At 39.0% G+C, this 23987-nt stretch overlaps 1 protein-coding gene across 1 annotated transcript in view; it reads right to left on the reverse strand.

The window, feature by feature from the left end:
- Positions 1–21767, reverse strand: part of LOC144643839 (scavenger receptor cysteine-rich type 1 protein M130-like) — a 39890-nt gene extending 18123 nt beyond the window's left edge. The window contains exons 1-9 of the mRNA XM_078503218.1: positions 21669–21767; positions 21445–21583; positions 14142–14262; positions 13394–13732; positions 10894–11232; positions 7345–7668; positions 6220–6588; positions 4447–4800; positions 1927–2250 (exon numbers count right to left, since the gene is read on the reverse strand). Of these exons, the coding sequence (XP_078359344.1) occupies positions 1927–2250; positions 4447–4800; positions 6220–6588; positions 7345–7668; positions 10894–11232; positions 13394–13732; positions 14142–14193 (2101 nt within the window). The 5' untranslated portion in view covers positions 14194–14262; positions 21445–21583; positions 21669–21767. The remainder of the gene's footprint in view (positions 1–1926; positions 2251–4446; positions 4801–6219; positions 6589–7344; positions 7669–10893; positions 11233–13393; positions 13733–14141; positions 14263–21444; positions 21584–21668) is intronic.
- Positions 21768–23987: the final 2220 nt, after the last annotated feature.

The raw sequence follows: 23987 nt of genomic DNA on the forward strand, positions 1-23987 counted from the left end.
AAAGTTAGTTTTGGAAAAGCTTTTCTGTTTTGTCGTTGCTCAGCACTTGGGAAAACCTTGCTTAGATACAATGTTTGAATTTGTAGCAAATAATAAAGATTTCTTTTAGTTTCTGTGGGAAAATTTACGGCTTAAAGTCGAAATTCAAGTAACTCGTTGCGAAGCCGAAATTATAGTGCTATTGCGTGTTCGTATTCGTGTACAACTCTTCGCGGTAGTAAATTTTTGTTTTTTTATTTGGTAAATTTTGGGAGCAGTGACTTTCCTTGCAGCGCTTCGGCTACGGCAAGAAGAACGCTGTTCCGTTCACTTCTTCACTAAACAGACTATTGCTACGATCTCTGTCACATACGTCCGCACAAACCCGGCAAAACTCGAGTCACGGAGAAAAAAATTTTTTGTTTCTTGGAAACAAAGCGCCAATTTAAAACACCTGCTGACGGGTGGGAACAATTATTTAAATCCCCTTACCCCGGCATGGTAGATTTGTCACATGGACGAAAAAGAGACTCTGTTACCCCTCCCTACCAACCTATTTTTTTTTACCACCCAGATTTTGGGTGACACGTGACCAGGGTCAACCAGGGTCTCTCTCTTCAACGACAAGGGAGGAAAAGGAGAGAGGCCCTGGTTACGAGGTTGGGGATGAACATTCGAATACTGCTACATCCAAAAACAGCACATCTTTTAGGCATTGTTTTGTCTGTAACCATCTCTGATGGAAGTCACAACTCGCGAAGCGAAGCCTGTCGAAGTCCGAGTTTTACGTCACAAATTGCACTCGACCCATTCCCTTTCGTCAAGTTCTTCGGCTTGGTTATGGATTTTCGAATCTCGATTTCTCGACACTTTGAAAATTCACAGAAAATTCCGGTTTGACCGAAATCAAATGTTTTTTTTTTTGGCCATTTCGCTCAGAATTATACAGAGATTTTTTTTTTGGGGGGGGGGGGGGGGGGGGGTATAGGCACTTTAAAGGTTAAATGAACCGAAATTCTGATTTTTTTTTATTTTTTGCTCAAGTGTTTATTAAGAGCCAAACAAAACATATCCCTAAGTTTTTAAGGAATTGGATATTGCATCGCAGAGATATTGCAAGTTGAAAAATGTTTTTAATGCCTTCATTATCATAGAGTGCTCGGAAAAGTAGTCGAAAATAAACACCGGTGACGTCATAATTAGTGTGTTTTGAAGACGACCACAGACCGATTCCACAGACCGCACCTTAGAATTTAAATAAATGTGTTTAGTGAAAATGTGTTTGTTGGTTGTTATTCAGAGACGCGCATTTTTTTTAAAAAAAATGCAAGAATTAAAGTTTGTAAAATCGCTCTATTGTCTCAACGGCTTTGAGAACCAGTGCAGTCTGCGGAATCGGTCTGTAGAAGTGTTCAAAAACACCAATTATGAGGTCATAAACTCGTTACACTCCCTACATATCAGTGGGCGTTCATTCAAGAGACGTTTTCGTGAAGCCTTCGGAAATTTTCGTACTTTTTGCTGTGATTCTCGGCTCGGAAAGCAAAATTTTTCTTTAATATTACTAAATAATGGTTACTTTTAGTGTTTGGTTGGTTAAAATGGCTTCTTAAAATCTCGTTTCATTTGACCTTTAACAATTCAAAGTCGGCGGGGCCTTGTATGAAATAATCATGATTTCCTGCCGGCGCGTCTCATGAAGGCAACTGGTCGTTACGTATTTAATTTTCTTGTTCAAAACGAAAAAAATTGGCCAGCTGGAGTTATTTAGTGTGCGTTCATCCGGATGCAGTGGATATTGCAACGCACCGATTCCGCGGCAACTTTTGTCCAGTTATCAATGCACTGTAACTTGCCAGGACCGACCTGAAATTACTGCCTAGTCTTTCTATGTTTACAATAAAAATGAAGTGTAAACATTAATTGTAATCACTTATTATTTCTTGCCTGATTGATATGGTAATTTACACAGGGCTGTTGCCCTAGAGCCTCTACCATTCGGATAGCCGTCGACATCTTTTGAACATTCGCCGAAGTTGGACTCATTGCCCATGCATCTCACGTTCTTAAACCACGCCGGTCCAGTACCGTCACCAAACTGATTGCTATAACCAGATGAAATAGCTCCAGGATATCCCAACTGGCGGCATACCACGTGAGCAGCATTCATGTCCCATCCTGGGTAGCGCACTGTCCCCCAGACTCCTGCGTAGAATACTTCCACTCGTCCAGCATTCCTGATTGGTGCGCCAGCTAACCTTACTTTTAAATCTAAGAAACCAGATATAGTGATATTGTAACAATAAGTATAAGTATTATAGTGTAAGTAATATAAACATCGAAACGTCGTATTGCAAGTAACGTAGGCATTTTATTGTAAGTAGTGTGTTGTAAATAATTTAAGTGTCGTGTTGTAAGTAGCGTATTGCATTGAACTGTAAGTAAGCTTTGTAAAGTAAGTAATCAGTAGTGAACATCTCGCTTTGTAAAAATCGTTCTGTGTGGTTTGCAAAAAAAAAAAAGATTCTTTCAAACTCTCTGAACTATTTGCATAAGGTTATGAAGGCAAAGAGTGGCTATAAAAAAATTAAAATGACGTTTTTATTTTTTTGTAGATTTTTAGCTAAACTACCGGAATGGTGGTAATTGTGTTAAATAAAGTTGTTATAATTGTTATTATAATAAGAATTTCATTTTATAAATTTGATTTCAAATGAGCCTTACTGAATCAGGTTTAACAAATGACATAAACAGATAATTTTAAATGTACTTGTATCAGGCTGTTATAAATATAAAATAGCACATAAGCAATGCTGCTAACGGCGAGCTAAAGTTGTTTTCATTTCACGAAACACGAAGCACTGTTAAACCGATTAAATAAAAAGAAAGATGGACAATTTAGACGTAATGAAAAACGAACCTATATTCCATATTTTGTTTAAATCTGTAAGCATAAGCGTTCAACCGCCATTCACCAATTTGTTTCCCGTGGCGTCGTCAAACTGTTTAACATCGGACAAACCATTTCATACAGGTTGATAATTTCACGAACCATTCACTGTCTACTTCAAGCTTGTTTAGCCCAGAAAAATGTTTCGAAAGGTGAACGATACCTGTTTCTCACTGTACTTTCTAGCTAAGCTGAATTTGTTGTTGTGTTGTGGCTTCACGAGTTTTTAAAAACTTTGACGACAAAACTGATTTGGACTATGAACTCTGACCACGGGCGTGATTCACACCACGCAGTGATGCCATCTGTGCGTCTGTACTCTAATAGATGACAGGCATCTACCAATCACAACACGCGCAGTAGCTCGGTTATTGTATAAATTGTATTATTAAATTCTCAACGTCGGATATTGCATTTCTAGCTTTCTGATTGGTTCACTGAATCCCGGTTATCAGGTCGTATACCTATGTTTGACCTTATATGGGAAATGAGTGCGGCAAGTGCCGCCTAGCGTAAAATGGTTCTGCGGGAAGCGACAGTTCCATCAGAAAAATGGTTAAAAACAGCAAATTTGGCGAGCTTTATGAACAAAAAATAATCTGCGGTGCCTACAAAGACCACAGAAATGCCATAGTAAAATTATCTATGCAAAACAGAGGGGCTGATGAGAAAAGTTTAATTAATAATACTTGTAAACGCACAACAAGAGCGAGTGAATAAAGTAGAAAAGCAGCAAAAAATTTACGAAAGAACGGCAAACTGACACAGTTTCATTCAGTGTACGTCATAAAATTAGGCTCAGCACTTCTGTAAAGTTTGGTACCTTTCAATCTTGGTCTTGTCCTTTTATACTTAAAAAAAAACCTGTTCCACTTTGAGCTCAATTTCGCTTGAAATAATATAGCAGCCTTGATGACAGCCGTGGGGCCGTAAACAACAATGTAAACACTTGCTTCGTCCGACTTGCACAAGACGTGTAGTTTCCAGAAAAACTTTTGCTTCGGATCATCCCGTAAGTCTTAACTGTTGCCACAATTTCCAGGATATATAGACAACTTTAGAGGAGATTGATAGAGGAAAATCTGGGGAAGAAAACTCTCTCGCTCGCTCATCCTTTTGTGTTTCATTCAACTCAACGAAGTGAACACCGCGTCACAAATTTTCCCGCCTCCTCATAATCACTTCGTTTACATCAAAATGAAATGACCAGTCGATTTAAGAATTTAATAAAACAATTATTCTATTCGCCCTAATTACCCCTTGTTGGATACGAGTCGTTATAGCCAACTCGGCGCTTCGCGCCTCGTTGGCTATTTACCACCTCGTATCCAACGCGGGCTCATAGAATAATTGTTAAATAATCCACAGAACTGAAATACTTGGCTCTTTGCATTCATAAAAAAATTGCTTTCGGCTTTAAAGAAATTTGCTTGATGGGTGAGAGAATTCAAATCAAAGGAATTCTTGCAGATTCATTCATTTCTCTATAAAAAAAGAATGATTTAATTATAACCAACCATTTGATGAGCTGGAATTTTCCTCACTGCATAGCACACCAACCGCATAGGTTGGATTTTGATAATAAGGGCGTAGGTATTTAACGTTGTCCGATGTTGTCACTGCACAATCTGAGAGTTTTGTTTCGTTTCCACTGCATCGTATCCTGTAAATCCACAGTGGTCCCTTTACTTGTCCAAATGCTGCTCTATTAAATATCTCATCAGCACCAGAATATCCCAGCTGACGGCATACCACGTGACCAACATTAATATCATAGCCACGACCTAGTACACCGCCCCAGACTCCTTGGTACATCACCTCGATCGTACCCGCATAAGGAACACTGGATCCATTTAAACGAACAGGAAAATCTGCAAGACAAACATGTTCTGTTTATAAAATGTTTTCAAAACATTCATGGTAAGCTTGCTGTGTTAATCTCGTCTCCGTTTACCCTTTGAATGATTGTTTATTCGTGTTGCTCTTGCTTCAATCTCGTTCAAAGGGTCTCTGGGGAGTTAGTTTGGGGGCGGGGAGAGAGAGACCCTGGGAACGAGGTTTGCTGTTGCAAAAGCTTTGACACAAGGTGACCGGAACTATGTTTTGGATTATTTTTTTTTATACATTATTCCGATATGGAGGCTGTTATTCACAGTTAACTTCTTCTTTTAAAAAATAATTTCCTGTTTTTTTTTTTATAAAATTATCTGTTATGCTACTTTTTTCTTTATGACATGACGGTGTGCCAAAAAGTCTGAATTCACGATTCGGATTGGTTATAATCGATATTATCTGCAGTCTAGTTCGACAATCTCCTTTTACTGGACCAGCATTTAAGTCGGTCTATATGTAACATTTGCCATGAGAAAGCCGCAAAGAAAAATACCAAAAAGGTTGCTTGTTTCTGCTTGATTCACTTAATGTCAAAAGTCTTGAGAAACTTCGGTAGAAAAAGGGAGCTGGCTGGCTATTCTTACGCCCGGTTATCAATCAATCATCAAAGCGTTAACATCTGACAAACAACGCGCGATTTTTCTTCGGCGGTTACTGGTTTTTCAAGCCTAAAGGTGAAGAAACACTTGATCAGCGACTTTCATGCTTGTAAGAAATTTAGCCAGTCAGTATGAGGCTTGAGATTCAGAAATCAAAAACATCCCTGTCACTGAGTGAGTTCGACCTTCCTTGCCCAAATTGGGGCAGCCAAGTTATAATTATAAGTGCTGGGTATATGCAATAGGATCACGAACTGTGAAATTCAAGTAGGCGAATCCACCAAGTACGTATCTCAATGAACGGGTTCAGACTGCATTAACCTTCGAACGTATACACGGAGGGGTTGGGGGTGAGTTTTTTTTTTCGCAATATTGAAAAGAGAACTTACTTCATGATCTGAAACTTTCAGCAGCTGTTTTCGTCTCACTCGTGAAAATTTTGATATGTCTACTATGTGCCCATGTTTCTTTACATTGTCATGGCAACTGCATACTTACATGCAGGCTTGACCAAATATCGACTGTTTTGACATAATCCTTCAATTTCTGCATATATTTGTACATTTCATGACATTAACCACGGTGGAGACAAAACACCGAAGTTGGAGTTTTCCCAGGGTTCAAACTTAGAGTAAGACCAGTCTTATTCAGTCACCTTATTTGATATTTGCCACACATTCTCCAATAGTTAGGCCGGAGATTTTTTTCAAATAACGAATAAACGAACAAACGAAGGAAAGAACAAATAACGGCTTCCTAAAGCTTTCTATTCCTCAATACTCTGAATTGATAACTTACCACTTGTTTGGGGAACATCTGGTTTACAAACAACACCGAAATCAGAGTAAGAACTGCTTCTTGTCAGATAAGGTCCGCGATAACTGCAATTCAGTAAATTAGTCTCGTTTTCACGACAGTAAAGCCTATTACTGTAAAGCCACTGGGGCCCAGTTCCCCGACCAAACACGGACCAGCGGGTAGCCAGGATGCCGTCAACAAAGTTCAGCTGTCTGCATATTACACGAGTTACTTTAGGATCAGTGTACCAAGAGTCAAAGAGATCATGAAAGTCGGAGCTCGAGCCGATCGTTCCCCAAACGCCTTTGAATCGAAGCTCCACTCTACCAGCGTGAGGGAATGGAGAGCCACTCAGCCTCATTTCAAAACCTAGGCACATATACAGATTTACCGTTACTCATGATGACTGGACAAAGGTTATTTTCAGTCATGCTGCTTTAAGGGGGCACTATCACGCACGGGGATTTTGTTGCATTTAAGGTCATAACCGAGATAAAAATAATTATGACTAAGTAGCTTCGCTCAGTTCACGAGATGCGCTTTGAACACCAAGACAAAGATATTAAGTGAATTACTTAAGAGAAAGGGAAGTGTAATTAGTGTTTAGCGATTAATCTAAGACATATGGGCAGAGTTTGAAAACGCCTGCCCGACTTCAGTTTAATCTTCGATCCATTGTATGTCTGTATAACTCACAAATACTTTTTTTGTTACTTTTTTGGCCTAATACAGTCGTTTAAAAAAGGTAGGCCATTAGGTTTGGGTTTTCATTAATGTGAATGCCATTTGCCTTTTGACTTTTCCAAGTGATGCTCATGATAGAGCTCCTTTTTAAAGTGACTTAATGTCATTGTTGTAAAAAAGATTGACCCAGCTATATAGCTAAATGTCCTTCTCTTCCAGTTATACTGCTGTTTTCGCTCAGTGCAACAGACCAGATGGTCAATGTATTTTAAAGAAACTTGTCTGAAAGACATTCCAAGCTTCAAAATATACTTAATGGTTCTCTTTGACTGGTCTTCGGCTTTTAATTTGATATGCCAATTAACAGGTTCGAATTTTAAATGTTTTCTATCTGTTTAGATTCCCTTAAATAAATATTCTCACCGCACGTTATACGTTTACCTGAATCAGCCATGCTGTCTTTACACACAACATTCGCACAATATCTATATGATGAGCCAGTAAAAAAATCCCATGAACACTGGTTCAAAGATGATTCATTTCCGTAACACCTGAAGTTGGTGAACCAATGTGGAACAGCAGCGGAGCAGAATAGTCCATAACCTGAGAAGGACGCTGTGAAATATCCCAGCTGTCTGCAGACAACTGTTGCATCATTTATGTCCCAGCCGCTATCATAAATTGTTCCCCATTTCCCAGAGTAATAAACCTCTACTCGTCCGATATTTGATGAGTGCGATCCTCCACGTAACCTAACTGACATTTCTAGTAAGAGAATATAGCATTGCAAATATATTTTGAAAATGATACAGCGTATGCGTTGGGATGCTTTTATTCACAAAATGACAGCTTTCAAACGTGATCTCCAGTGGGGAATAAAACCAATATTTTATCAAATGGGTATTTCAAGTTTAGATTTAAAATGCGAATTAAGCTTTCTTAAGTGCAGACATTTTTGCTTTACATAATGCCTTTCCTTTCAAAACCAAAGAAAATATCAACACGAAACTCGCTAATGCTCTAAGCGATTAAGAAACAGTATTAATTATTTGGCATAAGTTAGATAAAGGACGAGAAAGAACTGAAACTGCACACGAAAACTTGTAACTTACTATAGTATTTAACTTTATTACATGACAAAGCCAGTCTTAGGTAAATCCGAGCGTTCTGATTGGTTCTTTCTTGGTCGGAATTATGCCATACGGACCGTTTCCATGAAAACGGTGCAAGCCGTGTATTTTTTCGAAAGCCGGCAAATTCAAAATTTGAAACTAAACCTGCGAAAAGAAACCGTGTACACACTCTCACTCTTCGCAAAGAAACTACCAAACAGATTGATATTTTACGGAGCTTACAACGTGGACAAAGAAAACGAATATTCACCAAGCGAATTTTTACCGAGTTACCTTGAAAGATCACAAAACTTCCGATGTGGAAACTGAAACAGGCATAACCGAAAGGCAGAAGGCCATAGACGATTTTATAAAGTGAAACGAACAGAAAAGTAAAAATACAAATAAAAAGACGGCTGCTGATATGAAAGCTGTTCTCCGCTACATGTAAGATACATGAAAGTAATTGTATGACAATTGAAAGAATTAATTGAAAGGACAATACCCGATTCCCTCTACAGCGCGCGCCTGCAGGGAATCACGGTAGTTGTATTCATCAAACCATGCGCGAGACTCAGCAACGATGCACGTTGCTGAGTCTCGCGCATCCTCGGAGACCCAGGGGCAGTTAGTCGGGAAGTCGGGCAGCTCATCGGGACGATGGGATTTTCGGGCGAAAGTTTAAAACAAGCTCGGGAGAGCCCCTGGGCACTTTCTTTTACCGATCCAGTTCCAGAAGTGTTTCAACTCCTTCCTTCTGATTGGCCAGAAAAACAGTTTTTCTGGCCAATCCGCGAGGATGACCAGCAGAGCGGCTCTGACGCCTTCTTACACGAAGTTGTCTTCATAGAATCGTCGTGGTTGTTTAGAATTAGCCCGTCATCGGATAATTTTACGTGGAGAGCCTCAGATAAAAAAACAACAAAACAATGAGGCCTGGGAATTTGTCAACTGTGGCATGGCGCAAGCAAACAAATGAGTTTTTATAGCTATATAAGCGATGCACCACTTTCTAAACTGTTTATAAGTTTTGTTTTTGTTATTTAAATATCCAACAAATCAAACAAAAAACCCTTTGTTTTAATACTCAAGCTGGCAACAAAATAACAATAGGTGTCGTCAGCGATATGTTCGCAACGAAGACAACCACACCGTGGAAAGTTTCAGAAGTCGTTCAACAATCAAGGAAAAATAATAAGAATTGTTGTTTACTCGCAACTAACAGTGTAAAACTGGAAGTCGTGTAAGGCTTATTCTTTTCTGACACTCTCCACGTAAAATCATCCGATGCACGGGCTAAACAACCACGACGAGTCTATGAGGAAAACAACTTCGTGCAAGAAGGCGTCAGAGCCGCTCTGTTGGTCATCCTTGCTGATTGGCCAGAAAAACTGTTTTTCTGGCCAATCAGAAGGAAGGAGTTCAAACGCTTCTGGAACTGGTTCTGTAAAAGAAAGTGCCCAGGGGCTCTCCTGAGCTTGTTTTAAACTTTCGCCCGAAAATCCCGTCGTCCCGATGAGCTGCCCGTCGCCCCGACTAACTGCCCCTGGGTCTCCGAAGATGAGTCTCGCGCATGGTTTGATGAATACAACTACCGTGATTCCCTGCAGGCGCGCGCTATAGAGGGAATGGGAATTGAGCCTGCTTCCGAGGTTGACCAACTTTCCGTCCAAATTTTTCACGCAGCGAATTTTTTATAAACACACGCAGCAAAACATTGAAGAAGAGTACGAGCCAGCAGCAATTTCCAGTTTTCAGCGCATCATACAGCGATATCCGAGAAGAAATATCTATTCAACATACTCAACGACAATGATTTTGAACAATCCAGAAGAGTACTAGCTGCGTAGTGCCAGTCACTAGTTCACAAGTACCGCGAAGGAAACAAGCCGCTCATGCCTGATCTGGCGATTTATGAAGACGAAGAAGATGCTTTTTTGAAGCGGGAGAATCCGGGGGGAATCCCATATGAAAGTGACGGGGATGCTCGTCGTCTCGCTTAGGGGTGTAAATTTCGGATTTTTGGTCTCGCTTAGGGTGTTCCGGGCAAAATGCCAATATTTTACCCATAATGGTCTCGTTTAGGGTTACACACGAAGAAATATACAAATACAAAATCCATTCTTATCAACAAAATGTTGAGTCACACCCAGATTGGTCTCTTTTAGGGGTTCTTTTTAAAATTTCCGACGAGCATCCCCGTCCGTTTCATATAGGAGTCCCCCCCCGGGGGGGGGGAGAATCAGGCGACTTCAATCCAGTAGGCCGCTTCAAACAACTGTCTGGTGGTTTTTATCCTTACACTTTGGTTTACGAGCGAGAGAGGAAAACCGAGGCCTGTAAGTTACGCTACGGAGGCCTATTTTCAACTTCAACAGCAGAATGATGGCCAAGAAACCTCGGTTTGGTTAGCTGAACGGCCTCCTGGCATTCGGTGATGCCTGTTTCAGTTTCTACATCAGAACTTTCCCGATCGTTCGGATAATAAAATCCGCTAGGTGAATATTCGTCTTATTTGTCACGATCAATAAATTTGTTTTCAAACTCGTGGTAGCTTGTTCTTTCTGAGTTGCTCGCGTCATCATAACCGCATTACGAAGGAAGCCCTTTGAATGCAAGTGACCGGAAGTGCTTTTCAACAGTAAAATAAACAAGCATGGCGCGAATGCCATATAATAGAAAACTTACTAACCTAGCTTGCTCGTGTCGTACTGGGGAATATTGGCCCTCGATTGTTTTTGTACGGACCTCTCTATGCTCGGTCCGTACTGCCACGACCTCGGGCCAATATTCCCCAGTACGGCCCTCGCGCTCGGTTATATTAGTAAGAGGTTAATATTATACAAAAATAAAAATGTGGAGCGAATTTCAACATTACCATTTGGCAAGAATCCGTCCTTGCAAATAACGCTGGCAACACGCCGACGCCATTGCGATTCAGACTTGTTTCCAATCACATCATGAGAACAACTCATCAAGTTTGTCTCGCTTCCGGAGCACTGAAGGTTAGTGAGCCACACCGTACCGCTGACCGGACCATAAACGACGTTCGTCAAAGCTGCTTCTGCGCCAGCTTGGTAACCAAGTTGTCGGCAAGCTACTGTTGCGCCATTAATATCCCAGTCGTATTTGCTGATTGCTCCCCAGATCCCTGCGTACAACACTTCTACTCGACCAGCGTTAGGAACTGAGGATCCTTGAAGACGAATTGAAATATCTGACGGAAGAATAAGAAATATATTATCAGAAAATAGAAATAAATTAGTTTACTTTGGAGTTCAATGACCCCCAAAACAAAAGTTCCGGATATCTTGCTATGTCAAGCTCGTTCCCAGGGCGTCTCTTTCTGCCTTGGAGTCGTGTGTCATGTGACTACCCCTTCAAAATTTCCATCGAGGTAGAGCTCACCAATTATAATTTTGTTGCTTTGTAGGTGATCGCTTACCACACACGGGTATATTGTTCGTGCAACCATAAATACACCATGGCCTTATTCGATGGTTTGGCATATAATGCGCGCGGATATTTTGTGAGTTGCGTAGTAATAAATACGCTGAAGCAATGAGCAAAATATTCGCGCGTATCATATGTTAAACCATCGAATAAGTAATAAGTGATTTACTATTCCACTGATTTTTCCACTAAACTTGGGTCCGTACGTATTCCGTGAGTATATGTCTGTCCGTATTCTCGCCCTGTTCTACAGTGTAATAACGTGGCGAATTTTGCGCATTCGTTTGCCCTAATATGGTAAAATGGCGCAATAGTGGAATAATAATGGTAAATATCCCTTTTATCTCTGTCACTTGCCAACCGCTGACACCTTATTTCTGAGCTAACTAAATATTGACATTGTTGCTAAGTCATTTTGCAGCCACAAATTTGTTGAGCTTGAATATATTTAGCATTTATTGGAAGAGGCAGAGTATGATATGAAGAATTATGCAGATCGAGGAGGGTCTGCATAATTCTTCATATCATACGAAAGCCGAATTTAATACAGTCCGACCTCTGTAAAGCGGCCACCATCGGAACTTTGAAAAGTACTAGTGGCCGCTTTACATAGGTACAATATAAATTGGATAGGAATGGCATTTAACATAATTTTATTGACTCTGTATACCAAAATGCTTTTAAAAAGTAAACATATATGAAGATAAATTCAAAAATCATGGTAACACTCATCAAGTTCTAGCTCTAACACAGAGGGCACGTAGTTTAAATGTACAGTTTTTCTTCGGAGTGGTAATGTACAGAAAAATATGCAAAACATCAAGTTTATTAGGCCTTTTTGCATCAGCAGTTAGTATGTGAAAAAAGTTAGCTCGTCATTTCGTTTGGCCGCTTAATTGAGGTAAAAAGCATATAGATCATACACCCGAGACAGCAAAAAGGTGGCCGCGGCCGCTTAATATAGGTGGCCGTTAAATTGAGGTTTCAAATGCAGCAGTTTAGTGACAAATAAATCGGGACTTTGGAGGGTGGTCGCTTAATAGAGATCGGACTGTATTTGTTTTATTATTCACTGCAAATATTTCCAGAGCTCCAAATCCACAAAATGAAGTAAATAGGGTTTTTCGATTTAAACTTCAAAAACTCGGGTCCCTTCATTAAATTTCTCGTCCTTTATAATGCCGATATTTAGCATTTGCTTGAAGTGTCTATTAAGCTAAATCTGATGACACAGAGCGACGTTTTTTCCATCGTTCTTGCTTAAACAGACATAGAATTTTCGTAAAACTGCTTATAAATTTGATTTAAACTTCAAAAACTCGGTTGCCTTCATTAAATATCTTGTCCTTTACAACGTCGATATTTAGCATTTGCTTGAAGTGTCTTTTGAAGCTAAATCTAATGACACAAAGCGACGTTTTTTCCATCGTTTTTGCTTACTCAGACGTAAGAATTTTTGTAAAACCGCTCCCAGTCCTCTGCAGGGATTTTTTCCTCTTGAAGATACGCTTTCAAAATCGATCGACTCCCTGTCATTGCCTTTTCCGTGTTTTGACTATCTTTGTCTTCTAATAAGTTAAATATTTTCCTCTTTGTAAATGCTCAAAACTTGCAGCCATTTTTGAGCTTTCAAACTGCTTGGCAGCAAAGCCGTTGTCGCGAGACGTCAGCAATTCTTGAGAACCAGGTTGCAATCGGTTAATCATCCTTGGGAACGAGGTTGCGATCGGTTAATTTTTTATGCAGGACAATTGATGACGTCAATGGTCGTATAATAGGACCTTCTTCCAAATTTTGTTGTCGCTAGCCGGTTAGCTGGAATTAACAGGGGATTGAAAGCCAATCAGAAGCGGAGAAATGTTTTGAATGAATAATAATTTAGATTAAATGACTAGTAAGAAAAGCATCTTACATGAAGCACTTACCGCTGTCATCAGGATCAAAGTCATGAGTCTTACAAATCACTCCCACTTCACGGTCTCTATATATATCGCTTTTGGGCCAATCGCGATACTGACATTGTTGTAAAGTCTTCTCAGTACCCGTACATTCTACATTAGACATCACAACTGGCCCTGAACCTTCTCCAAATGATGAAAATCTCAAGGCCGTAATGACTCCTGGGAAGCCAAGCTGCCTGCATACCACGGCAGCCTCTGTTTTATCCCAGTGCCTACTCAAGACACGTCCCCAGACTCCATGAGCAAATATTTCAACACGACCAGCGAAAGACTTGTTATGGCCAGTAAGACGGACATGTGTATCTAAGGAAAGGGAGTTGTTAAGTATTTACAAAACTCATGATCCCCAATCGAAAACACTCCCAGGGTTTTAAATTTATGTTAGTCGATGTTGGGCCATTTTCAATTTTAAAACTTCCTCTCTTTCTGTTTCCCGGTATCAGACAATCAGCAGCTGATTTTTCTTTGTCATTGTACGGATGACATTGAAAGCGAGATTACTAGCTTGTTTAGGTTTGTTGTTGTTGTTGTTTCAATTTTGAAAGTTTCTGGTACATTATTGACATATTTTACAGCCTACTGAAAGGGAACAACGAATCAATAAGAAAAGCGCGATGAATGTACAACAATCGTTCCTTGCAAACAGGACGTATGTATGTCCCGTATTGAAATCAATTAACCTTGATTAACGAAGCTTTAGTTAACTTCTCACCGGAGTAAAATAGCACAAGTCTCATAAACGTCAATGCAGACAAGGAGATCATGCTATTTGCTGGTTACATGCACTTCCTTTTTTTTTTCAGTCTATTGAAGTCCCGCGGAGCCGATTCTTTCTGAAATAGCAACAGTTTAACATAAATCAATCAATCAATTAATCAATCAATCAATCAATCAATCTAGGAATAAATAAATACATGAATAAATAATAAAGAAAGAAAGAAAGAAAGAAAGAAAGAAAGAAAGAAAGAAAGAAAGAAAGAAAGAAAGAAGAGAGAGAGAGAGAGAGAGAGAGAGAGAGAGAGAGAGAGGGAGAGAGGGAGAGAGAGAGAGCCATATGCCCGTTGATACCCCGCCGCAATTTGTGGCGGCGCATCAGCCATATGGCTGATTTCCCGCCCTTTGGCTGATGCCCCGCCGCAAGTGTGGCTGATTCCCCGCCGGTGGTTGATGCACCGCCACGTATTGTGGTTGATGTCCCGCCCAGTGGCTGATGTGCCGCCACCGGTTGATTTCCCGCCACTTGGGTGGCGGTGAAATTGATGAGGATTATTGCTGAGGATTTTCATTTCTAACGGTAATTCTTTATTCTCTCTTTAGGAATACGGATAATACATTATTATATTAGACAAACAATTATTTGATTTTTTCCACGTCTTTTTCATTTTTTTTTCTTCTCTAAATTTTTGCCGGCTTTTTCCTACTAGTCACTGCGGAGAAATAAAGTACAAAATATATGTGACGTCACGTGATATCTTGATAATCAGTTATAGATCTTCTTTCTCTAACTTTATTTTTTTCCTTTTATTTTAAGGAAGTTTAGAAAGGCCCCACACAAAGCCAGGCCCCACATTTTTCCCCATCTTCCGGAAGATAGAAGAAAGTGTCCACAATAAAAAAATTTTATCACGATACATAAAATAAAACAATATTTTTTTCTCCCTGTTTTTTTTTTTGCGACCGTAATTTATAAATGACCGTACCTTAAAAAATATATTTAGAATAAAGCACATTTATTTTTACTTTCCACGACTTTTTTTTTTCGATTGTTTTATATTGGCTATTCCTCGAGCGTATGTATATTTTTTAAACCGTACACTGTTTGAAGATTTTCTTGAAAAATTTCACAATAAAAATAATAAAGAAATGCTTCATCTTCAGGAGTTCAGAGTCCATCCTTGACTTGCTACGTTTGACCTGGAATAAATCTATTTCTGGCTCTCTTCTTGAACATGTATTTGCTTTGTTAGAAAACATTCAAAGTCGCCGTCGTTTCGCTCGACAATCTTTAGCTGGATATGACTGGAACAAAGCCGTTAAGTCCGCTTTGCCTGGACGAACTCTCAATTTCTTCATTTTCTTTCATCAGTCTGTTCATTTTTCTTCTTGGACCGGAAAGCTGACAGACACAGATGCTGGCGTATCTGATATAACGTTCGACCACGCCTCTTTCTGTTTTATATGGCTCATTATTTTTGGAAGTACCATTTCTCTTTTCTTTTCGTCTCAAGTAGACCATTCTAGATTTTTGATCATCAAAGTGTCGTTCAAAAATTCCGTAAATCCATATGTCGGCACTTTTTCCTAACTATGTCAAAGAGTACGAAAGTGGAAACACCTGATGCTTATTTGACTACTGGTGAGTCCTTCTTCGTTATTGCTTTCCTCATGATCTTCATTTTTGACTTTTTGAATTTGCTGACTTGTCTATTCGATCTTTTATACTGACCTACCAAACAAGGGTCTTCTTCAGTAGCTGGTGATTGAAGACTTTTGTATGTCAAGTCTTCTTTATGAGCCACGTTTTCGTGGATAGCCCTCTTTCGAGATTACAATCAAAAGTTGCGAGGATGCTATTTCTAACATAATAATAATATAATATAACATAATAACATAACATAATAATAACACGGTGCCGACTTTAATCTCTTGCCTTGAACCAAAAGGCGGTTATTCACTTGCCGATGTTGCTTTGGTCAAAGGCCTTGCCATTGGCACAGACGTTGCGCACATATTCGATGTAGTGGTGACATTGGCATGCGTTTCAGCATCTATGCAAATCCGCGCCGGGCCATCAAAGGATCGCTTGTGTTTTGGACATTACATCGTGTAGCTGCCATCATTGCTCAGCTCTGCTTGTCGGAAGTAGAATACTGTGGCAGTTTCCATGGGACCTGGCCGTTGTGCATTTTCAAGCCCAAGTCGGGCAATGAGAAAATGCTCTTGTACTGCGTCATGTATGCTGTAGATTGTCGTATCGAATTAAAGTGGCTATAAGCCACTAAACGGAAAATTTATTATGAAACAAGAATAAAAAACAACAAACTGAAAGAAGTTATGCTGAACTTTCACACTTCATTTTAACGCATTTGGTTTGATACATCCAATAATATTACTAATAATGTCGGTAATAAGAGAACAGGTCTCATTCTTTAAACTGAGTCCTTAAGATACTTGCACGCATTGCGTGCCTATGTTGATGTGAAATTCATTTCGCTCACTACAGCCCGGAATTTCCCCGGGATATTTTAAGTTGTAATTCATTTTGACCCTTGCCGCCTATGGCCAGAGACACTCGTCGACAGTTTTAGTATTCTAGGTGGTAATTTAAAAAGAATCTGGACCATTATTTAAAGGTTTCCGTTAACACTCAAATGTTTCTTAGTTTTTGAAACTACGCAAACAAAATCCCCACGATACTTCCCAAAAGCGAACAACAATATCCTTGCAAGGGCTATTGGTAGGAAGGCAAGTGAACTGTCTTGCAACAAACTTGGAAAGTCTCCATCAAAAAAAGAATAGTTATGATGTTAATAAATTTAACTGGCCAGAAACTAAGCAACATATTATATATTTTATTTGCTACAGAAAAAGGCCATTTTTTTCTGCACGTTAAAACTATTGAAATCGTCGATCTATACAGGTGATTTGTATTAACATCGCAATCAAATAGTAAATTTTTGGAAGAAAATAGCGAAATTTTTTGAGTTCTGGCCTGATTTATGTCAATGGGGAAAAAATGCGCATTTTGGTTGATTGCCCGCCGCTTTTAGTCTTTGAACTTGAAAATCGCCCAAAATATGCAATGTAAAGCCAAAATGAACCTATTTCCCTAAATTACATGCAGTTTTACACCCTGCTACAAATTTCCAATTATATTTATCGAAAATGACAACTTTTATCAAGATTTGAAAACGTGTTTGATTTCCCGCCGCGAAAAAAAATAACTTTTTGTAATTCAAAGTAGCGTAACGAAAACAAAATTTCCTAAAATAGAGCGAAACTTTGCAAAAACTTGCTATATTGCATGCCTAATTGTGTGAATTTTTGTAGTCCATTACCGCTAAATGTGTCGAAGATATATTTTTTTAAATTATTCTGTTTGGAAAAAAAATGATGAATGCGCTTTCTTGAGCTTTGAATCTAGTACTAAGCATGCAAGTACACCGGAAAATTTTCAAAAGTCAAAAAATCGGAAATGCTTAAACGGGGGAAAGCTAAGGTAATCCTAGGGGAGTCGGGTGAATCATCAAAGGTAAACTTTTGCCGAAAAAATAAGTTTCCAGGGATTTATGTGACTTTTTCGAGTAAAGTGGGTGATTTCCCGCCATTTGCAAAAGTAAAGAGCGATAAATTAATGGAAAGAACGGAAAAATGAAAACCACACATTGGATGATGAAGAACAATGCAATTAGAAGTAGTGTGGAAAGTTTCAAGTATTGGTATGATGTTTAAAATTTTTTTCGGGCACCCCCAAAACTCAAGTTTTCCCTGGCACCTAAGGGCTTGATGAGGCATATACAGAGAGAGAGAAAGATCGTTTTCCAAAATTATTGTTCACTACTTCTTTTTGAATTAATTTCTATGAAAAAGGCCGTTTTATCTGGTAAAAAACTGATCAAAGCTGTTGATTCTAACGAATGACAAACATTTCTTCTAGATTCTGTTTTGTTTAGTTTGCCTGGTCGAGGCGTTAAGCATTTCTTTCGAATATGTTTTTGGAAACTAGGGAATGAAAGCATAGGTGAAATGATTCTCATCTTAGTTCACTGCTTACACGTTTAAAATGGAAGCTGTCTAACTTTGATTAACTGATATCCGTACAAAACTGGATAGCTATGATTCAATGCTAGCCTTTCGTGCTGACAACTGGCCTGGTGTCGCGGGACCTCTTTTCTCAACTTTCGAGCCTGTGACATCTGACTATGTAAGGAAACTTATAGTCAATTAAGAATTAAAACTATGGTTAAATGTTAAAATTTGTACTAAATTTTCGGCAACTTTCTGTTGCCTTCCTCAGAATAAAATGACTAAATGAATAAATTTAAAAGTTCCAAAACTTGTGACGGTCCCTAAGGTTCCAGTATTTGCACATAGTTCGGATAAAAGTCATGTTCAGTGGTCTCCGCGTGCTGTTTTATTGCAGACCCATTATTGCCTCGAGTACCACTAGGTTTGTGCTCTTTCCCCCGAGATTCGCTAAGTTAAGCGCGCCTTAAGCAACAGTACATGTTCATCGTTCGAAGTGGATCGAAGTGCAGCAAGGAAGTACTAAATCTTGAGAAGAAAGCATCTAAGTGTCGATAAGTGGCATGTGTGTAGCATTACTTTCTTGTTTCTTAATTTTGATGCATCTAAATGTTGGATTAAGCGAGCTTGTTAAGATAATCTTACGCTGCTGTATTTACATTTGCTATCACGACATTGCCAAAAAATATGGCTCTGGAAATGCCCCAAAAAATGCCCTAGGTGCCTATTCTTCGCCAATATTTTGATTGTTATCGATATATTTATGCTTGATAAGCTATTTCGTACCAATGTTTTGCTAAATTTAGGTGGCTCGTAATGGTTTTTATATATTCCCATCTTTGGCATTCTATTACATCATCACCATCATCATCAATTCTCGTCGCGCCAGCAGGCGCATAAGGCCTACACTACACTAATAATGTTGCAGTTAAACTTTTAGTACAACTTTGTAAAAGTTTTACCAAAGAACAAATTAAAGTCACCGTGACTTCAAAAATCGTTGCCATAGAAACATCCAAAGTGGTCAAAGATACCTTATATTTGACTTTTTGAGGCTAAAATCTTAAAAACTAGACGTTGAAACTTTTTGTTTTTTATATATTTTTATCCAATGGACAAAAAAAATCAAACAATTTTGTAAATTAATTCTGTAGGTGGGGTTCAGAGCCAACTTAAATTTATGAAAAAATAACGTAGCTCCGAATCCTGCCTACAGATTTTTTTTTAAAAAATTGAAAAAAAGTTCCGTTTGTCGGTTAGATAAAAATATGAATTTGTCTTGGAACGAAAACGCGAATTTTCCTTCCGTGATACCTTAAGCTTAATCTGATGACACAAAGCGACGTTTTTTCGCTTTCGTTCTTGCTTACACAGACGTAGAATTTTCGTAAAACTGCTTATAAATTTGATTTAAACCGAGTAGTTTTTGAGTTGTTAGCCTCAAAAGGTTCAAAATAGGGTGTATTTGACCTTTAATGACGTTACCATGGCATCTAATTTTGACGTGACAATGACCTCGATTTGTTCATTTGTAAAATTTTACAAGTTTGTACTAAAATATTTCCCTTAACGTTATTAGTTTAGCTGCGATAGAACACCAAAGACGGATATATATAATTTTGACTAAACTATTACGAGCCACCTTAAGGTAAATAAATGGCTTCTGTGTTTCGGTGAATTTTGATGAAATAGCAAGAAATTATGAAGTCACGTGTGTTTAGTTCCTCAGCACGAATTAAATATTGAAGTCCCCAAACATTTTGTGCCTTCCAAAAGATCGTTTGAGGAGAAGAAATAAAATCGAGCGGTCAAAGTGAATTATTGTACTTAAAGCCTGACAAGCACAGATTATAATTAAGTGAATTTTATTTTCAGAAGTCTTTTTTTTCTTGTGGAACTGGTTAATCAAAGTTAGCTAATAAGATATGCATAAATTAGTGAAAATGACCATTTTTGCAAAATTAAAGGTGCCATAACTTGGAGGAAATAAAATATTTGGTGCTGATGTTTTGCTACAGTTAATTGCTCACCATACCAAACATTCGTGCCAAGTTTGAGTGAAATCGGTGATTTGAGCTGTCTCACTTTTTTACAGTGTAATCCCGATATAACGATATGCCAAGGGAGCAGTAGAATTATATCGTTATATCGAGGAATCGTTATATCGAAACTCCCGATATAACGATATGGCCGTAAAATAACCGAAAACATCGTTATATCAGGGTATTTAATTTAACCCTCGGACGTACAGGGGGGAGGGGGTGGATGCCACCCCCCGTAAGGTTTATTTCGAAATTTTGAAAAGAGGATTTACTCTACAATGCTGAAACTTTCAGTAGCTGTTCATTCATCCCTTGCGGAAATTTTGATATGTCAGCCAATGTGTCCATGATATTTGACGTTGCCATTGCAACGTCATAATTACAAGCAAGTCTGGCCAAAAATCGTCATTTTTATATTTTTCTTTATCTTTTCCAGTTTTTTGAGACAGGATTGTAAGATTTGTTTATTTTTACATTCCATCAGCATTCTCGCATGATTTTACATCAGATTTTGTTATTTTCCGACTTGCTAAGAAAATGGTGAAATCCAAGATGGCGGATCCAAGATGGCGGCTCTAATGACGTCATATGCCGTCATGGCCAACAAAAAATTATGTTATCTTGTAGAGTAAGCTAAGGGCTTTCTACTCAATGCAAAATAATTTGGCTGTGCTTTAGTAGAACGAAAACCCTGGGGAGGGGTTCCATCCACCCCCCCCCCCCCCTCCCTGTACGATGATGGGGGTCTGAGTTGCTTTTACTCCCGAGGGTTAATTTGTTACGAGAATCAAATGATTCTCAAATGTGACATTTCAAGCACGCAGCAATGTCCTTAAACAGTTTGCAAAGCACTAGAAGCTTTCAAAGTTTATACAGTTAATTCTGTGGAACTATTCAATGGCAAAGAGGATAAGCTCGATAAAGAGGCTTCTATCATCCACATTATCATTTCCGTATATCATCGTACAAGGCTGTTTACAGAAACGTTAGAGATTACTCGATTACTGTAATGTTATTTTTTTAAATTCAATGTTTCGATTAAATTGTGACTGTGTCCTGTTAATATCGTTATATCGGGAAAGATTTTACGTAATTCGGTCCGCTAAATTAGATCTCATCGTTATATCGGGAATACCGTTAAATCGTTATACTCGGGGTTCCACTGTACCTGGTTCTCACATGGACAAACTCTTAATACAACGTGTAATAAATGAAACAGAAACAAACCCTGTGTCGCCAGCTGCCTGACAAGATTACTTCTCTCCAACAGTAGGTCGGCACAGCTCAAGATACTCAGTTAAGGATTGACTACTAGAACCCCACCGATCGACAAGTCATCTGCATCAAGAAAATACAAATTAATTGCCTAGAAGAAATATCGTTTATTATTAAAAAACTTTTACACTTGGCAGTCCTTAGACTGAATTATGAATAAAAACTATATATATTACCTATTAAAGCTTGATAGAGTTTTGACAGATCTTTTGGTTTTGGTTTAACCTGCGTGTCAGCGTGGTTTCTAGAAGGGACGCAAACAACACTGAAACGCTTACAACACGGAAATCTGAATAAAACCCAGGAAATAAAACAGATGAAACAAGCTGTAATAAGTTAAAAAATAAAGGTTTAAAAAAGGCCAAGTGTAAATTTACAAGTTTGAACAAAAGAATCAATTTTATTGCGCAATTTTTTAAGAACAATTTTGACTGCATTATTTATATTTCACTTCATTTCTTGCTGCAAAATATCGATTCAAAACTCCAAACAATGCCTATTGCCCGCTTGGGTTACTGTACCGCCACTCGCCAATGCATGGCCTGTGTCAGTAGTTTAAACGAAACTTCGAGCATTGTATAGCCCAACAATTTGACGTTCAATTTGTTCAATTTGACGTTCATTTTAAGTAACGGGTGAGGCGTGTTTCAGCATTTACAGCACAGCCGGTGTTATTCAGTTTAATCAATTTTTTTATCTATATTTATATTTATATTTATCAGCAATCCTCCAAGACTAGCGTGATGCCATAATTAGACAGCAAACTAGAAGTTTTTGTCGACTGCGGTCAGTTGGAAAGAGGGAAAGACACGAACCAACTTTCGATTAAAAGTGGACCTAGTTCAAACCATGAGCACTGATTCGCTTGTTTTCGCTTTTTCCATTACAATGGAAAAGCAGAGTGCGAAGTCGATAGAAATGCGAACAGTCAGTGACCATGCACTGGGAACAAATGACGTAAGGGGAGGAGTGGTGTTACTAAATTGAGGTTTACATGGGACTGTAGTAAGGTAAGTAAGGCCTAGTTCAGACGTCGTGCGTCTGCCGTGCCTCAATAAATTGCAATTATGTTCGACTGTAGCACGGCAGAAGCACGACTCTGATTCAGACGTCGTGCCAGAGTCGTACCAAATCCAGGAGTACTGAAACTACGTAGCAATTAGTCAGCGGTGATCCAACAAAAATGGCGCCGTTTTCCAAATTGCAGCAAAAACTTCTACTATTAAGATCAAGAAAAAGACACAAAGAAAAGTAATAAAAAAAACTTTTCCAAGTACGGCGAATGTTTGTTTCTTTGCCCGACTAGTTTCCGAAAACTTGCTTATTTCAGATTCAGCCCCGCTAGATTCTTCTTTGCCCTGCTTCCTGTGAGTGTCATTAGTGTCATCTACTTCGTTGAATGAAACATCATCGACGTGCTTTTTAGCAGAAAAAATTTCGTATTCCTTTGGCTGACATTTTTGCCATTTTTTTTTCTTTGCCGTTTGGCAAGAATAAAATTTAATGCGCATACTAAACCTCGTCCCCAGGGTCTTCTCAGTTTTCAAAATGGCGGCTGAAAACGGAGAAGACCCTGAGGATGAGGTTGTGCGCATACTCCGTAAAGGAGTATTATTCTCGGGCCTCCTCGTAACTCCTCGCGGGAGTGTAATCCCGCCAAATACATTAATATAATTTATGAATTTGGTTTGGTGCGGCAAAAGCACGACGTTTGAACCGCTGCCGTGCCAGAGTCGTGTAGCACGGTATGGCGTGTCGAACTAAATTGCTTTGCCGAACTCAATTCAAAAGTTTGATTCAGAAGCCGTGCTTCTGCCGTGCTTTTGTCGAACTTAATTCCTGAATTTAGTTCGGCACGGCAGAAGCACGACGTCTGAACTAGGCCTAAGCCACCACTTTGCAGACGCTAGCTTGTGTTCTAAAAACGTCAATGAGCAAAAGTTCACGTTCGGACTGTGTTTACTCGTGGTGTAACACGCGTGACTATTAGTTTAAACTTGGCTTAGTTACACAAACCTTCGTTAAGTTGTTCGTCCCACGATGATGTTTTAATCAGCGGGTAAAACGGAGTTTTGTTATCATTCGACATTTACAGCATTTACATTTCCTCTCAGGATGCCTTTTCTGAAGCTTTACTTTTACTGTCGCATATCATTGAGTTTTGAAAATTCGTTTAAAACTCAGCGTGGCTAACAGTACCTTGTTTCCACATGTCTGAAGGAAAAGAAAATATGCAAATTTGCGTTTGTCATCTTATTAGTATTCAGCACGTGCAGCAGCTCACAACTCCTACCCGTTTTACCTTTCGGTCTTGTCCCGTGCGCTTTTGTGCTTTTTTCCGACAATCTTTCTCGAATCAGCTGTATAAAACTCTGTCACGCCAAGGTCAAGTTTATCCTTTATAACAAGTTTTACCAGGAGCCATAATCGGGGACGGAGACCGTAAGCGCGTGCCATTTCAGTATTGGGGGTTGTCCCCATGATATGGAACAATT

The sequence above is a fragment of the Oculina patagonica genome, chromosome 2 (assembly GCF_052425735.1).
Source record: "Oculina patagonica isolate OP01 chromosome 2, crgOcupat, whole genome shotgun sequence".
In the NCBI taxonomy this organism is placed as follows: Eukaryota; Metazoa; Cnidaria; class Anthozoa; order Scleractinia; family Oculinidae; genus Oculina; species Oculina patagonica.